The 18,322-nt window shown below is 37.1% G+C and overlaps 1 protein-coding gene across 1 annotated transcript in view; it reads left to right on the top strand.

The window, feature by feature from the left end:
* The window catches only part of ULK4 (unc-51 like kinase 4), a gene marked incomplete at its 5' end in the record, with an annotated part of 228,746 nt that overhangs the window by 123,050 nt on the left and 87,374 nt on the right, over nucleotides 1-18,322 (top strand). The window contains one exon of the mRNA XM_084281505.1: nucleotides 13,200-13,305. Within this exon, the coding sequence (XP_084137631.1) occupies nucleotides 13,200-13,305 (106 nt within the window). The remainder of the gene's footprint in view (nucleotides 1-13,199; nucleotides 13,306-18,322) is intronic.

The raw sequence follows: 18,322 nt of genomic DNA, 5'->3' as shown, positions 1-18,322 counted from the left end.
TAGAGCTTGTAAAAGATTATCGAATGCCTGTGAAAGGTTTTTGGCTGGCAAAGGTTCCGTATTATGCTTCTGAACTCTGATCATTTATCTAGAAATTTGTGTGGTTTGGGTTCAGTCATGTATAGTATGTTCCTGGTGTTAATGTCTTCTTGAAGGGCTCATGATGAGGGATGATAATTCGATTTTAGAATGTCAGTCTTCTCTGAAGTGAAACAATTTAAATCTTAAATATTCTGCCTTTAACTTTGTTTTTAACTATAGTCAATTACTCATTGGCTTATATATTTAATTTCTAAGTATATTTTGTATTATAAAATGTTTTTATAGGTAAGTTTAAGAATCACTGTTTTGATAGAATAGATTTATAGTCAAATGCATATAAAAAGACTAAACCTACCATGTTCCAATCTTAGTTTACCTACTGTAGCTTTCTAATTACAGTTGCAAGCAGTAGCATCATCTCACAGTCAGCTGAAATTTTGTTAGTCTCTTTTTTTCTCTTAGGTTTGTTTTTCTCATCCCCTGTGCATATTACAAGATTCAGTTCTTGCCCCTCGCTTGCTTTGAGCAAGTAATTCTTTACTACTCATGTGAATACAGGAAGCAAAATTGTGCCCTAGAACTGTTTTCTTTCTTTTTCATTTATTTGCTTTCAAACTCCTGCCTACCAAATAAAAGAATAACCTGTTCAAACATCATGATGCTAAATACGGTGACTGACAGTTTTCACTCTGCAGTTTGAGAAAGCTCTAAATTGATCCCTGTGGCAGATACGTCATCCACCAAACAGTGTTTACATTGCTTCTAATTTTTTCCATTATAATCTCAGGTGATTTGATATCAAGCTTGGAATTAAATTAGATTGTGTACAAAACATATTTCTCTGAGTTACTCATCTGAGTAAAGCATACACCAAACAGAAGGGATGTATTACAAGGGTTGGTAGCTTCTTTCATTATTGGGGAGAGCCGAGAACTACTCTGCAAGACCATTATTTCTATTAACTGTATATTGTGAAGTTCCACGTTTGTTTGCCCTGCAACAAGTTCTGGAGCAGGATTTCAATTCACTGCACGTAGCTCTCCTTAGGGCTCACATCTGGATGGCACTGCGGGAGCATATTGCTGAAAGCAAACAGACTAGCAGTTTTGATGGTAACAATGGAGCCTGAGAAAACACTGGATGCCTGAATAAGATGCCATTAAAAAAGGGGGAGCGAGAGGGATGCCTAATGCAGTCCATTTAATGCAGAACTCTCCAGAGAGTGAAGTGGGGATTATGCCTGCTGCCCTTCTTATTAAAGACTGGTATAGAAGATGCTTTTGGGCGAATGGTATCTCCATAACAGGCGCTCTGTTACTCATGAATACGTTTCTAATTATATCTTAATGATCTCAGCCACAAATAGGAAAACAAAAATCTTTGTCTCTCTGAGTGGTTACCTTAGTGGCTGCAGGTTTGGCAGGGCTGAGATTATCCATCTCCTTGCACTAATCCCGGGGGACTTCATTGTGAGAAATGAGACTTGTTTATGATGGTGAATTAAATTGCTGTAAAAGGTTATTTCAACAGACAGTTGGGAAATCATAATAAAATAATTTAGTAAAAATGGGAGCTAGAGTATGCTTAATGAAACATGATTATATTTAATTTTCTTGCTATTTCTATCATTAAAGGTACATTATCCTTTCTCAGACCTCATTTGGGCTCTTTGCCACAGATCCACTCTTAGTAGCAGACTGAAACTTGCATGTTCCATTAGGATATGAAAATAGCTAATAATACCCTACTCTCCTCTCCCTGTTTTTTTTTTTTTTTTTAATTTCATTTACCAGCTTTTCAGATATATTTCAGCTGTTTTCCTCTTTCACCCTTTTATTTCCTCTCACATCTATTGTATACATTTGTTAGTATGAATAACCATTCAGGAGGATAGGTTGAGTGAAATGAAGTAAAACACTAATATAATAAGCTTAATAACTTTAAAATGATTTATTATGAGTAATTAACTCTTTTAGTTATTACTAGTACCTAACAAAGTCAATATTTTAATGAGCTCATTTAAAACTTGTTTCTGTGCTATCTTAATCTACTAGTGCAATTTTTTTTATATTCTTTCATTTTACAGTGTATTGGGACATTGTGTGACGTTGTATATGAGGTAAAATTTCTGACTGGCCTCTAGTGATAATAACTGTAGTACCTGGTGCTGTTTTATGTCTCTCTCTTAGAATCAAAATGCTACTTTGATCTAAAAGTATCCAGCTCCTTTTCAGGCTCTGAGCTCATATGAGAATAAAATTACTGTTTGTTGGTAGACAGCTTGGGCAGAGCAGCGGCGTCTCCCCAACAGGGAGAACCAGAACGGGGGGGAAATTCACTGCCTTGGGGGATGAAGGTGCCATGTTTCCAGTGCCCCCATAGTGCCCCCATCTCTTGTGTTTCCAGGAAATAACTTCCTTAACAGTGACCAAAAGCAGGAATGTTTGTAAATGGGTGCTGCACTTAGAAGAAAATGTGTATAGATGACTGGAATATCTCTCTGTCATTACTAAAAGTTGTTTCTGTAACCTATAGTGATTTTCAAACCTGGATCCCTGAAATTAATGTACTGAATCAATGCAGTAGGTATTTAATATAAATGATTTGGGGGATAGGTGGGGAGAGTATATGAAGAAAGCAATAATGAATCATTTGTAGATTCCCCTGGAAAGATGTGCAAATTAAAAATGGTGTTCAACTCGTTGTTAATAACAGTAATAATGCAGAAGAACTTCCTCTGAGAAAGAAGTGGGACTTGTTTATAAGAGTTTCCTATTTTGCTGATGCTACTCATTCTTAAATGTGTCTGTGAGCTGCCTTTTAATCTCCTATAAAAATGGAGTAAAGTATCAGTGAGTTTGTATGTAGCTGCAAGAAACATAATTTATTTGAAGTCACGGCATCTGATGCTGGTTTAGATGCTTACGAGGAGAATTACTATTTTTGTAGATCCGAGTTAGGACCAGATTTAAAATCCAGAATTATACCCTTGCTCCTCCTCTTTGAAACACAGGAGCTGACTTCAAGACAACTGAGAGTTTTCAGAAGTGGTGCCCAGCTTGTGCCAGGCAAGTACACAGAGAGCTTCAGGAGCACCAGCGGGCGGCAGCTGACCCTATAGCACCAGCTGTACCTGTACCATGAATTTTGCAACCTGTCTGCAGCCTGGCACGAAAGAGATTGGAATGGCCTGAGAATTGCTCCCTGGTGGCAAAATTCATTGTGCTGTGCTCTTTTTATATATTTGGTGAAGCAATTTCTGTCTTCTGCCACTTCTTCCTAGTTTATTATTCTGGGAGATGAGTACTATTAGTGCTTTATGTCTGTAACTTCTGTTTAATAGCAGCTGCTATGTGAAAATGTGGCTGTTGTCACTCAGGTACCATTTTAAATTGGTAAGAATAGTAATCTATTAGCACATATAAATTTATAATATTATAAATCTCATATTGCAAGTATTATTATTTTCAGATTATTATTTTTTTTATTATTTTTGTCATTCTTGATAGCTGTCATTTCTTTCTACATCTTGGTTTCTTCTCATCCGTTCTGGTTCAGATGCTGTTTCAGTTTAGCATTACTGGCAAACTCCTGCCAGCTAAGGAAACAACTATCTTCAAAAATCAGTGAATTCCAATGAATTCATGCTGTCAGTATTTTATAGAGCTAAAATGGGACTGTCACTTCATAATATTCTGCTGAATACTACCTGAAACGCTGCCTACTAAAGCAGCTTAGTCATGTTCACTTTTTCTAGGGTCACAGGTAGAGACAGAAAAAAAATTATTAAATACAAAACAAGAAGACAAAGGAATACATTAAAAAAAATAAATGAGGAAAGGAGCAGATGTTAATTCTTTATCAGACCAACAGAACTGAAAATGTATGTGCCTTTGGTTGTACACCGTCAGAACTAATTTAAAAACAAACTGTGGGGTCTGGAAACTGCAGCAACATCCTAGAACAATTTAAGCAAGAAAAAAAATATATCATTAACCTTGAAGTTCCTTCTTTTTAGTCTCTAGATTTATTTATTCTTTTCAATTTTTCATCCTAACTACCCACTGTTCCTTCTGGTAAATAGTAATTATAGCAAAATCACGCTAACCTCACACGAAATTTGATTAAAGAATAGGGTTGATGGCTTGGTAGACGCCAAGTTAGGCTGATGAGTGGATTAGATCTTTGTGGGAGATTTTGGGGTAACAGTAAACTTCCTTTCTGTTGTGTCTACACAACAGAAATCCATCTAATGTTTACATGGAATAAGAAACCGTAGTTTCTTCTTCATTTGTTCCAGTTCAGAACTTGTCTGGCTCTCAATTCAGACTGTTCCTTCAAACTGTTTCCAAGTGTGGTTCTTGTTTCTTTGAAAGCAGTGAGATTTCTTTTGGCTATGAAGACTGCATTTTTTAGGTCTGGATTTCACAAATACTTAATTTTGTAAACTAACATTGAGAGGTAGCAAATGCTTCAAGTCTTACTCAGCGTAAATATGCATTTCCAAGTCCACTCAGAGTTTTCATCAAAAGTCTAACTATGGCATGCATACAATTAGGAATGGCATCAATTCTAATTTTGCCTTCAAATTGTGAATCTTTGTCTCAGTACCATAGTTCAAGTCTGTTTGGACCATCAGTTCATCCTAGCTCTTTTTATTCTTGCACCTCATATATATGACTTGGCACTCAGTTAAGAATTCAGAGGTGAAAGGCAGTTGTTATAGTGTACGTGTTGGGCCAGGCGGATGATCATGGATTGTCTTCCCATGACTGAGGATATTTAAGAAAAATCATACCAAATAAAATCTCCCTGTAGAATTCCTGTGGAGTAAACATGAATTTCACTCTTAATCAAATAGCTTTGGTGTTGGGAGTTGATGTTTATAGAGTATAATGACAAATAAAAGGAACCACGATGATAAGTAGTTGTTTAACAATTTCTCATTTATGCTTAAGCACTGTTTTGCTAGATAGCTTTCACATATAGATAGCAAGCAGTTTGTAATTTCTCCTGTCTTGTCTGTCTAGTGCCGTGGTATGATTATAGTTTGCTTAGAGTATAATTGCTTGTCTGTCTAAGCCCACAGCCGAAACATGAAAGAGATTCACTCTGCCTCGTGCAAGAATAGTGCAGGTTGTAATTCTCTTTGGCACTTCTGCCAGTCCATTCAATGAGGAACATTGTTAGCTCTAGCCTGTTTCCTGACATGTGGCTTAGTGCCTAGGTATCAACTAACAGAAGATGGTTTGCAGCTACAGGACCAAGTTGAGTGGGGAAGGGCTGGGCGATGGATTTGCTAGAACATCTGCATGCAGTAGTATGTCTGCTTTGAGCTGGGTGCAGTACTAAGAGCTGATAGTCTGATTGCAGAGGATGTTGTTTTTTTTTTTTCCCTGAACACACCTCTGTGAAAAATGCAAAACCACTGGAACGGGTGTCCAAAACTAACAGGATTACATTAAAAAAGGCACAAAAGAGAGCACAATTACCCAGTGTCTCTCATACTAGGGATTAACCATTTAGATAATCCCTAAATTCAAAATCCTAATAGAAATTAAGAAATAATTAAATTATTTAGAAGATGCCAAAATGTAATGAGACTATCAAGAATCTAGTAACAGAATATTGAGCAGATGCTTCCTTTCAATGTAACAGCTACTCATTTTTTTCAAGTTTAATGTAATTTGAATAAACTAATTATCAACATTTTCTCTCGCATTTACATATTAAGTAAATGCGAATGTGAGAAAAAAAAACATTCTTTGAATTAAACAGTATTTTGAAGGCAGAAGGCATACAGCAAAGGGTAAAATAAACTAAATATGTAAATATATCTTTCTTGCCACTTTTGACAGTTTGAGTATATCTCACTTCGGCCAACTAAATTCTGGTAGGGAAAAGCAACCTTCGCTCATTCAAACAGGTTCCATTTTTTTGTGTTTCTTTGCCAACCCAGGGCTTCTCATTCAACACCTTCTTCTCCAGCAGCACTGAATTTTAAGATAGTCCGTGAGTATGAAGAGTGAAATATTCAATTTCAGGTTAAGGACAATAGATGCTTTTCCTATTCTTTTCTACTTCCTAAGAAAAAATTCTTATTTTGTTTGTTTGTTTGTTTGTTTTTCCTGTTAAGGAAAATGTTGAGTATTTTGATCTGGATTTTGCACACCTCAGTAGGCAATATAATCACTGGCTCAGTCTCAATTTCTGCTTTTAACTACTAATTTAGCAATTATTTAGCTATAGAGAAGGGAGGAGGTTCCAGGGAAGAAGAGACAGAGACCCATTCCTTAAAAGCTGATGATAAGAGACCAGTGTTCAAATCCCTGCACAGTTCAATTCCAGCAGAGACCTGAAACTAAATTTTTAGTGTCCCAGATGAGTGCCCTATTCTAGTGCCCTGTTGTATTGCCCTATTCAGCATCTGTCTCTTTTTATGATTTTAAGCATATATCCCATTCTGAACCCTTCAAATTTTTTCCAGTCAAAGATTTTTCATGTGATCTTTTGGATAAGTCTGGTGAATCTATGTTCTCTAAATTAAAAATGTCATCAGCAAATTCCCCTAACTCATCTAAACTTCTTTCCTTGTAGTGGCAAAGAGGCTGTCATTTACATCAAAGCATGGTCCTATGTGGAAAAAAGATGTCAGTTGATTGGTATCTGTCATTTTCTGAAGTTGTTTAAGAACTAGCTTTTAAATGATGCTGAAAATGTAAGTCTGAGAAATGAATATTTTGGAATGGAAATTTCTTGGTGTAAGTGCTTATTGCAGCTCCCAAGTGAGCTTGGAGTTCAAACGCTTCACTAATACTTGAGACTCTCCAAGGCATTTACAAATTCGTGATACTAAATACAAAGTTACTGCTGTGGTAGCTTCTCTTTCTTTCAGGAATATTGCTTCAGAATGGGTCAGCATGAACACTTCCAGGGTGCTGGCGTTTTCCTTAATTTAAAGAAGTGTCTTGCTCTGGAGTAAGATATCCTTGTAGCTCCTTTTCTGTACTCTCTCTCAGCAGTCTTGAACAGATTTTTCTTTTTAAAGGTTTTATTCTTCACAAAGGCTAGCTTTAATGCTCAGGAGGCTAATTGCTGTAATCCTTCTTTCTAGGTAATGGGGAAAATTATGTTTTTATAGGAAATTCCTTCAGAGTTTCTTCCCTGTGAAAGAGCCTGACTCTGCTTGCAGAGAGAGGAATCTTCTCAAACTCCGTCTGTTGACAATAAAGAAAATTTGGCATTGAGAATGTATTCTTTCCCTAAGGTCTTCAGGAGCAAAAAGAGAAGCTTTAAGGTGTCGTGGGTGTCAGAAATTTAGGTACAATTCTGTAGGAAGAAAAATGGCATTTCATTTAAAGATTTTCTACCGAGTTACTGTATATTTCATCTGTAATGGTAATGGCTTGAACGGTTATTGTGCTGCAACAAAATTTATCCTATCCCTTTGTCCAAAAATCAGACCAAAAACGGTACATTAATTCACTGCATCAGACCGTTAGTTTCCATGCTTCCCTCCTGCACCCCCATCACTATTTGATTAAGTGAAAATTGATTAAAAGAAAATCCCGTGTCTGTAGGTGTGTATTTTTATTTTATTTGTTTTATGTTATTTTATTTTTTTGTCAGAAGTAAAGTAAAAGCAGGGTCAACATGGATTTCTTGCTCTGTGTTTGGAGCACTGGTAGTTTCTGCTTAAAATATTATATGGTAATTTTAAAAATGTATCAATATCCTGAAGTCTTTCTCCTTTCATCATGTGTAAAGTAGTATTGTTGACATGTCTTCATTTGGTTTTCCTCTTAATAACCTTGTCGATTGCCTGCCTCTAATTCTGAACAGATTTAGGCATTCACATCTTTTTATAGCTTACAAAACCTCATGCTTGCTGACAGGGAAGTTTTGCCATACTTAACTTGCTACTTAAATTTTTGTTCTTGGATTAGCATGATTTATTCACCTTCCACAAACTGAAACATGAAGGAGGAGAAGTAGCTACCCTATTAAAGAGGTGTTCAAAAATACTGTTCTCGTTCACGGCCCTGGCATGGTGTCCATTCTTTGGCCTTCTGTTCTAGAATAAGAATATTGATATATATTGATATTTTCAGCCCTTAATGTTTGGTGTACTAAAGAAACACTGGCATGAACTTGACAGAAACTAATTTTCTAAAAGCAACAAATCTCATCTTTTCATTTTACAGTGACGATGTTCTTTAGAGCTCTGTTTATTGTAAATATCATCTTTCCTCATTCTGTCCCGTGAAATTCTGACCATTAGCACAGACTGAACTGTATGCTTGTCTCCAGGATAACAAGGAACTTGGGGAAATGAAAAGGATGCAACAAATGAGTTTGGGATTAAAAAGAAAGATTGTTAGGTGTCTGGAAATCTGAACTTAGGCAAGGCAAGAGGACATACTTGTAAACTGATGTACTTCTGAGAAATTGCTATCTTCTCAAAGAAGCATCTTGTGAAATTTTGCATCACCTGTAGAAGAACAAAATCTAAGCCTGGCACTATTTGTTGGCTGATACTTAATATTCTAGGTTTTTATTAGTGGCATTCTTCACTTCTTAAAAATTACTCCTGCTTCCTCTGGCTTTGCTTAAGCACTTGGTGACTAAGAATACAGATTTCCCTCTTTTTTTTTTTTTCTTTTTTTTTTTTTTCTTCTCCCCTCTAGTATTCTAACAGCATTCTTTGTGAAAGTTGAAAGACTTTCGATCTTCACATGTGGACTGAATATATCACTACTGTGATCCATCCAAGAAGCACGATTATACCAGAAACAGGTTGCCAGATTATTAGTTGCTCCCTATTATATGACCATACCCAGAGGAAAATGTTTGGAAATATTAGCTCTACCATTGAACAAGGCCATATTTTGAAGGACGTGTCTGTTTTTAGAATGGTTTAGATCACAAATAAGCAGAATAGTGTTACGTGGGAGATCTGTGTATAACTGCCTTCAGTTTATGCATAACTGGTCTTTGCATCAAAAGCCGCACAATGTTTAAGACCTGGTTAGACAACTATGTACATGGCTGGATTAAATCTGTTTCTCAGTGAACTTTGTCTTGTGACCACAGAACAGTGTGTAAGCTGTTGGGAATGGTCCTTGCGAGCTGCATGCTAATAATACAGCTTTCTACAGAACTGTTCTACTGTTAGGGCCAGAAAAGTTTCTCTCACACGATTTCATAGGTACACAGTAATACAGTTTATCAAAATAAACTCGGTCAAATGCAATGTTAAACAGTGCTCTTGTTAGAGGTCCTTGTGAACTTCAATACTCAGCTTATGCGGCTTATTACTCAAGTACATTGTGCTAATGAGCCTTCAAGTGAAAGAGGCATCTTTGAGTAAATATGTAATTTGGACAGGGTTCACTTCTATAATGTTCTTCTTTCAATAGGTTTAATATATGAAAAATCAAACTTGCTCCTTGTTAAATTCCCTTATTAGCATACCTTCCATTCATAGGTGATATGTAAGCTTGGGAAGGAGAGCCCCTGTGCAGTTAAAGTTTAGTCACTATGATAGCACTGAATGAACAGTGTTACTAGGGAGTATAGCAGACCTTAAGTTTAATTACAGCATATCTGAAAAAGCAACATCTAGAGCATTTGGGTTTGGGATTCTCAGGTAAATGAGTAGGAGGCAGGTATGTGAAGTCTCACAAATTGGTAACTTCTTACTACAATTGCTATCTAATTTGTTATCTATAATGTAATTAAAATACTGTAGTCCAGCTACGTGGTTCTAATACACTAAAAGAAAGAGAAATGGTAGCTTTAGACTATAGTATCTTGCTGAGTTTCATACTCCCACCTTGCTAATTCATATCTTTTTACCTATCTGGCTTTAAAAAAAAATACTCCAACTGATTTCTTTTGTTAACTTACAACCCTTCAAAATTAGAACGAAAAGTTTAATGGCCTAAATACAGTGCAGTCCTATTTGAAAAGCCTGATTTATCTTCTGTGCTTTTTTTATAGTAGTATTTCCTTGTTATGCCCTTGGTATTTCATAGCTGTCCTTTTTAAGCACTGAAGCAATTAGTTTTGAGAAGGCTGATTCTTCAGGGTCCAGTGCTTTCCTGCCTTTCATTTGCCGAAGCTGTACATTTTAATGAAGTTGTTTCATCTGTGTTGCCAAACACTAGAATTTTGCTGCTTCAATTCTAATTATCTCTGCTGGCAAATGCTATGTTTTATTAAAGCTGTCAAGTGCACTGTTCATTAAATGTCCACAGTTTGTGGTGCTGTGCACACAAATTAGATCAGCTTTGCTCCTTGATAGATTATGAAGAAGTTACATATTTTTTTATAGACCTTTAAAATCTAGTTTAACAGCAATCAATGATGACTTAAGTAAGTAAAGCATACCTGTAGCTTCTTGAAACCTAGTATCCTGTCACAATTCATCTATGACACGTACATGAAAACTCTAGTAGTCCAGCTGAATATACTGCTTATTTTATTCATGAAGAGACAGTTTTGCTTATCTAAGATATGGTTTCATCTTGAATTCTAGTTGGTTTAAGCTAAGATAAGACTAACACATACTTGAATGTGAGCAAATGCATCAGTACTAGTCTTTCATTACAGAGTTGTGTAGTGTAATTAATCTTCACTAAAAGTAAAGATTGCTTCATTTTAGTGTTACCAACCTGGTGAATGCAAAAGATTGCTATCGTAAACAACTACCAACTTATAATGGCATATTTCAAAAGAGAATTTTAGTAGATGTTTGCTCCAAATATATGGGGCAGTAACAGAAATATTGTACTTGCAATAACAATATGAGTCACTCTTAGGTAGAGTTCTTTGCTTTAATTTTGTATTTTCATTGTGTGTGTCATTATTTTGAATAACAGTCATTTATCCTGTTTAAGGTATTGTGTTCTAAACATTCTCTATGAGGGTTAATAAGATATTGTGGTGATAGGTAACAGAGGAGCATGATGATCTTTTGAAAAAATGTTTTTCTTACTCTTCAGCTATCTGTAAGCAATAACTTCAAATTTATTTTTTAGTATTATGGCTTTATGGTATATCCTTTCTGTACTGGTTGTTTTATCTTCTGAAGAATGTAGGGTTTATTCTTTCCAACATAGCTTTTAAATTTATCAGGCTGTATTTTAAACCTTCTCAAAAACAGATGTTTATTGTACTCTTCACAGAAGTCATAAATGACATCTCAAAGTGCTACGTAAAATGAATGGAACTTTGGGGATCTTGGATATATCCTTTTAAGGTCTGAGAGGAAACTACAGTCCTTCAAAAGGCTATGAGCCACTCTCCCTTATCACTTTTTATGATCCAATTAAAAAAGCTATAGTAGAAGTAGAAAATTCTTACAGCCTTAAGTTGAATAGAAGGCCATGTATGTTTATATATTTCTTCATCTGTTAATGTATTATACCTTATCAAGTACGTTTTGTGGTATTTACAAAAAATAATAGCATTTAATTTTAGTTTTTGAGTGTGGAAACAAATTAATGCTGTTAAAGCAAACCTGAGTCTCTGTTTGTTAAATCTTTAAAAGGAAAACATCTGTTTTTTGCAAAGCATGGCCCTTTATGCCATGGCAATGTAGCATTTTCTGAAAAGAGACATTGAATGTGCACTTCACAGTATCCTAAATTTCATCAGACTAGGAAAGAAATAAAAATCAGGAGTGTCTTCCATGAGAATTTCTTGTAACCATTAGTACGATGATCACAGGTAGGGATTCAAATAATGTAGCTTTTCCTAAATGCTGTAGCTGGCCCAACATAGAAAGCAGCTTATAAACTAGAGATATCACTCTGAGTGTCATTCATAGGTAGTGAATCTTTGGAAGGATTGTAAAACATGTTAGCTTTGATTGCTGCTGGCTGTCAGTTGATCAGTCTAATTCTGCACCAGCTGTGGCATTTAGACGATCAATAGGATTTTCCCAGGAAAGGATAGATTGCCGCTGTTGTTTTCAAGAATACACCTGAGAAAAAAGGTCATAAATACCTGAGCAGAGAGATACTGTGAAAAACAAAACAAAAACCTCTTCCTGGCCACTGGCACTAGGCTCCTGAAGGAAATTTCAATAGGAGGGTTCCTGCAACTCTATTCAAGGGCTGAAGTAAAATTTGTCACCAGAAATACTTCACCCAACTTCAGACCAATAATCTTTTGTCTTTTTCAACTTCAAATTTAATTCTTTTTCAAAGGCCTGCTGCAGAGGATGGCTCATAAGAGATAGCATGTTCTGTGGTAGTGATAACAGTATATGGAAGGATTTGTTTGGGAAGCATGGAAGTGAAGATTCATGTGAAAAACCTACTATATGTGAAATACGATTCTGTTTCTTAATGTTATTTTCACTTTGGATGTATGTTTCTATTTGGATTTGAATCTGAAAAATTGGAAAAAATACTCCCGGAACCTCCTAGGGAGATTTGAAATGTATTCAGGTTTATATTTATATCTAGACTCAGATTTGAAAAAACTTGTCCTATTTTGTATTTTTGGAAGTTAGTGATTTATTACTGTAAGTAGTGCAAGTAAAAAATGTTTTGATCTCACTGCCTTATCCACATCTTTCAAATTCAGCGTGCAAGTGTGTCAACTACCACAAAAGCAAAAAGTTTATGTAGAGATCCTGGCACCTTGTTGTTAGTAGTATAATCTCAGAAAATTGTGTAAAATCATTAAGCATAAGACAGACATCACAGGGGTTGTGTAATTAGATACAGAAATAAACACCTGATGTGTATGTGGAATTAATTTTAGACTTAAGAAAGTACAGAAACAACAACTGGATTTTATGACTCACTGTGGGTTATCAAGCTGAAACTGAGAAGAGTAAAATTAATACCATTAACAAAAGAAATATCATGCAAAGGGAAATGTTCCTTTTTTTCATGAATATATAGGGATATCTACTTAAAGAAAAGAAGGAGAAGTTTTGGTTCAAGATTTTGGATTTGGCTGCCTGAAATTGACATTCTTGAGTAAGATATTTGGCTGATTGTCCTGTATTTTTCAAGTTTGACTACTAAGGGTTGAGAGAGTATTGTTTTTGTGTTACTACATTTTTGGAAGAGAAACAGTCTTCACCTTGAAAAATGAATACTAGATTTTTATTTATTTATTATTGTTATTTATTGCAGGAACACCAAGACAATATACTAGGAAATACAATGCAAACTGCAGTTGCCTTACTGAATAACGTGGTTGCTAACAAAAGCACAAACATGATGCTACTCTTCACAGAAGGTATGTCTTTACCTTTGGTTATTCTGCTTTATACAGATGCTTCGCAGCCTGCTATAGTATCTTGCACTGTGTGAAATGTTTGATCATATATATTTATATTCTGTAGTGGTTGTCTGATAATCACATCGTAACTGACTGGTACTACTCCTTACTTCATCTACCTTGCCTTCATTTACCTTCTACATTTTGGTTAGAAATTTAACTTTAGAAAGTTGTTCTCTCAAGGAGATGTGGTTATAAAAGAATTACTGACTAGAATTTACATTATGCCTCTGAAGAATGGCTTTGGAAAAGAGTGGGCTAGAGCTCTGACCATCACAGTGCAGAGGGCAGGCATAGAGCACCACTGCAAATTCCTCCTTTTCTCACTGCTCAAATCTGCCTTTTCTCACTGCTCAAATCTGCAAAAGGATGTTATATAATAATTTTACACTTAAAAAGCTGACTACTCTTCCAGTCCAGTCATAGTCCTGACTATGGAGCCTTAGTATACAAACTATTCCACGTCTTCATGTCACTGTATTTTATTATTGAGTCTGCCTTTTATTTGCAACTTGGTTCTGGTTTACAAAATGAACAGAAGATTTCCACTGTTGGAAATCCATATACTTTTGAAAACTTGTTTAGAAATATACACTTTGATTACATTACTCTCATTTGTAGTTAATGAGTAACTGACATCCAGAAATACTGATCTGTATTACCAACAGTATAAAATATATGTCATACTCCAGAAGGAAAAGGAAGAAGTTTGTGTAGAGAGAGGAGAAACAGCTGTGTCTCTTCTGAAGCCAAAAGGAAACCTTTTGAAAGTCTCTAGGAAAAGATTGAGAAGGTGGGATGGATGATACTTCATCAGAGCTTTTTCTATTGGTAATCACACCAGAGAAGGAGCCAAATGAGATAGTGTGATCAATGATTTATGTATTAGCACTGACAATGATGTACAGATTTGAAGATCTGGATCTGCCTTAGATGTATTTTAAAAAACAGCAACAACAAAAAAGCAAAACACATACCAGCCTAAAAATCTGCGAAAAGAAACAGTAGTAACGGTCATGTCCTTGTTTTCATAATTACCTTAGCAGGTAAAGCACTCAACCAGAAAATGAGAGACCTGAATCTGGGTCCTTTTTTACTCTGAAGGGATTGAATAGACAATTCCATCATTCAGAAGACCAGCAGGAACTTGACATTGTAGCTAATAACATGCTCTTCCCCTCTGTTTGAAGCAGATCCACTCTGAAGTTGGTGGTGTGAGACTCATAGGGCCAGAAGAAAAGGAAAATGTAATTGAGTTGGAGAGGGATGGTTTGTATGTTTCTGATTCTTTGGTTGTTTCTCAGTAAAGTGCATATTACCCTTGAAACTGCTTGGAGTTTATTGGAGGTGAGATGTGTCTATTGCTTTTTCTTTCTTTGGGCACATCTCCTGTGTGTTGGGCTAGCACTGATCTAATCCTAAACTAGTGCTGATCCGAGCTGCAGCAGGATCACAGAATCATCTAGTCTCTTGCAAGAGACTTCCAAGATCACCAAGTCCAACCTCTGACCTAACACTAACAAGTCCTCAAGGATAACTTCTTAAAACAGCACAATGATATACAAAGAAGTTAGCTCAGGTGTGCCTTACTCAAAATAATATGCTCTGTCTTTCTGCGTGGCAAAACTATTCAACAGCATAGCAAAACTGAACCCATTCTGTAAACATCTCCCCTTTATTGTCCTACTAAGACAACTCCCTTATGCTTTTTATGCTGCTGGTAGTATGTCAGTGCTCTTCCACGTCTCATCTGCTCCTAAAATAAAATGCATCTCTTCCATCATGATAGTTTCCAAATCAAAGAAGTGGGGTAGCAACATTATTAAAGTCTTTTATCATTTCCAAGTGCTATGTCATAAATAACTTCAGTAATGTTTTCAGACTATTAGTGATTGGATAACTCTAACTTGGGCTCACTGAACTTCATCATCCTAACTAGGAAAAACAGCACAGCAGCCAAAAACAATTTATCTGAAGTAAAATATCGCTATCTTCTCCTATCCCTTTTACCAATGGGTTAATCTTCAGAGTACTGAAAATACGGGTTGTAGCCATTGCTTTGTTGATTAAGGGCCTAACTGTCAAGTGCAGAACTTCTGAAATTTGGTTTTTAGAAATGTTATGAAGGTATTGATTTTGTAATTGTAGCCTGTAAGGCTTTCTTCAAACGAAACTAGGAGAAACGTTGTTCTGCCCAAACTGGAAGTCTTTTTATCCTTTTCCTTGCTAGCCGTAAATATATGGGGTTCACTACAAGAAAATACCTTAAACTTTCTCTGCCACCATCTTTGATGTTCAGCTTTGTCATTTTGAATGACTAGTGTAAGGGAGAAGAGTGTGATTGAGTGAAATGGCCACTAAGCTCCCTCTTGGAGAAAAGGATCTTGGGGACCAAATGAAAAAGTTGAACTTAGGTCAGCAGTGTGCCTTTGCAGCAGTAAGGGCAAAAGTGAACTACAAGAAGAAAGAATAAATGGAAGGTCAAGGGAAGTGATTGTTCTCTATTCTTTACTTGTGAGATTGTGTCTGGAATGCTGTTTTCAGTTTTGGGCTCCAAACTACAGGGCAAACACAAGCCAAGTCTAGAGGAGAACCACCAGGGTGGTTAGGAAGGTTGAACACACAATGTGTGTATTTGCAGCCTCTGCCTGTAGCATTACCTGAAGTTATTCCTTCCCAAGTGCAGAACGTTGTATTTGCCTTTGTTGAACATCAAAGAGGCTTTTGGCAGGCTGCTTCTCGAGCTCTTTCTAATTGTTGGCTCAACCTTTCACTGCATCAACTGCTTGCCTCATTTCAATGTCATCTGCAAACTTGCTGAAGGTGCATGTTATTCTGCTGTATTAATGCTCTCTGTCCAGGCTGTTAATGAAGGCATTCAACATTCATGAGCTGTTCTGCTGCCGAAGAAAAATGCTGAAGACAAAGTATTATGGGACATCAGTTTCCCTTATTGTCCTATTACAGTGTGATGATTAATTGGTGTATATGTGGAGCTTTAGAAATTAAAAATCTTAAATACATGATAAATGTTATAAGGAGATCATGTTAAGGGGTCAGTCCTGTCAAATTATTTAGTTTCCAAGAGTCCAGACATTAGCAATGAGGATTTCTTTCCAGTTCTATGTATGCCTTTCCTCAGCTGCCAAGAAAGCAGTATTTTTGCAGACAGATCATTCAGGAACCCCAGTCACTGTTTCCTTCTGTGCCTGTTAGCCTTTGGAACTCTATTCTGCTCAGTGGAGCTCTATTAGGTGGTAGAGATTTTTATTTTTTTTTTTTAATGGGATGCAGCTTACATGTTGAACTTTCCCCTTTTTCAAGGGAATCTTGCATGATCGCACTTGCTTCATTACTACTTCTGTGATTTCAAATTAATAACCGTGATACAGTTGAGCATTTCAGGGACGTGCATACAGGGTGGACTGTCTAGCATTAATTTCTCTCTCCCCTGAACTGTGTCCTTGTGTGACAATACATCAGACATGTAATGATAACCACCTGTAACATTTAAAGGTGAAATGGAGATTAACATATGCAACTGAAGTTGCAGAGGGACTTTAAAATGGCCTCTACTGTGTTATCAGCTATTAAACATTTGTTCTGTTAACATTAACAACAATTTTCACTTAATAATCAGAGCGGAATAATATGATTCAGTTTAATTACTGAGACTGGAAGTCAGTAAAGAGACCGGGATTAGTATATGGTCTCTTGTGGAAAGTTAAGATGAGATGCTAACAAGCCAAGACAATATTGATCGTTTTTAGTGTGGTTTTCTAAGAATGTGAAACTTACTCTCTGTCCCTTGTCTCAGCTTCTGGCTGCCAGTCTCTCTTTCCCCATCCTCTGAAATTATTGGACAATTTTAAACTGATTTGAGCGAGCATAGAGGCTGCAGGGGGAGGAGGGGGACAGGGACTGCAATCCATACTACTCCTCCCAGTTTGATGCCAGTGTCAGTGACAGATGCCCAGAGCCTGCACAAGGGTCACAGGTCAGCAGGAGAGCACCTGAAGAGCAGCACAAAGGAATTCCAGCCAGTAAGTCAGCTTATCAGGGGGCCAGCCTAAATGTCTCTGTGCTAACACACGTAGCGTGGGGAATAAACAAGAGGAGTTAGAGATGTACATGTGCCTGCGGGACTGTGACCTCCTTGGCATTGTGGAGATGTGGTGGGACAGATGGCTCCCATCACTGGAGTGTTGTAATGGAAGGATGCAGGCTTTTTAGGGAAGACAGGACGAGGAGATAAATAGGGGGTATTGCCCTCTATGTCAGTGAGCAACTGGAGTGCATGGAGCTCTGCCTGGGGATGAATGAGGAGCTGACAAAGAGCTTGTGGCTCTGGATTTAAGGCAGTCCAGAGGGGAACTTCAACCACCCTGATACCTGTTGCAGGGACAGCACAGCAGGGCATAGGCAATCCAAGAGGCTCCTGGAATGCACTGATGATAAATTCCTTCTCCAAGTGATAGAGGAGCTGACGAGGAGAGGTGCTATGCTAGACCTCATTCTCACCAACAAGGAGGGGCTGGTGGGAAATATGAAACTCAAGGGCAGCCTTGGCTGCAGTGTCCATGAAATGATGCAATTTTGGATCCAGAGGACAGTGAAGAGGGAGCACAGCAAGCTCACTACCCTGAACTTTGGGAGAGCAGACTGGCCTCTTAAGGGGTCTGGTTGTTAGAGTACCATGGGATAAAGCCCTTGAGGGAAGAGGGGCCTAAAACAGCTGGCTAATATTCTAGGATCAAGATCTCCAAGCTCAAAAGCGATGCATCCCAACAAAGAGGAAGTCAGGCAAAAGTGCCAGGAGGCCTGCATGGTTGAACAAGGAGCTCCTGGAAAACTCAAACACGAAAAGGAAGCCTACAGAGGGTGTAAGCAAGGATATGGCTCCAGAAGGCAAAGGCAAGGACTGAGAGAATGATGAACTGCCCACTGTTAGAGAAGATCAGGTCTGGGACTATCT

Source organism: Netta rufina (genome assembly GCF_964035555.1).
Source record: "Netta rufina genome assembly, chromosome: 2".
Taxonomy (NCBI): Eukaryota; Metazoa; Chordata; class Aves; order Anseriformes; family Anatidae; genus Netta; species Netta rufina.
This window is presented reverse-complemented; position numbering and strand designations above follow the sequence as displayed.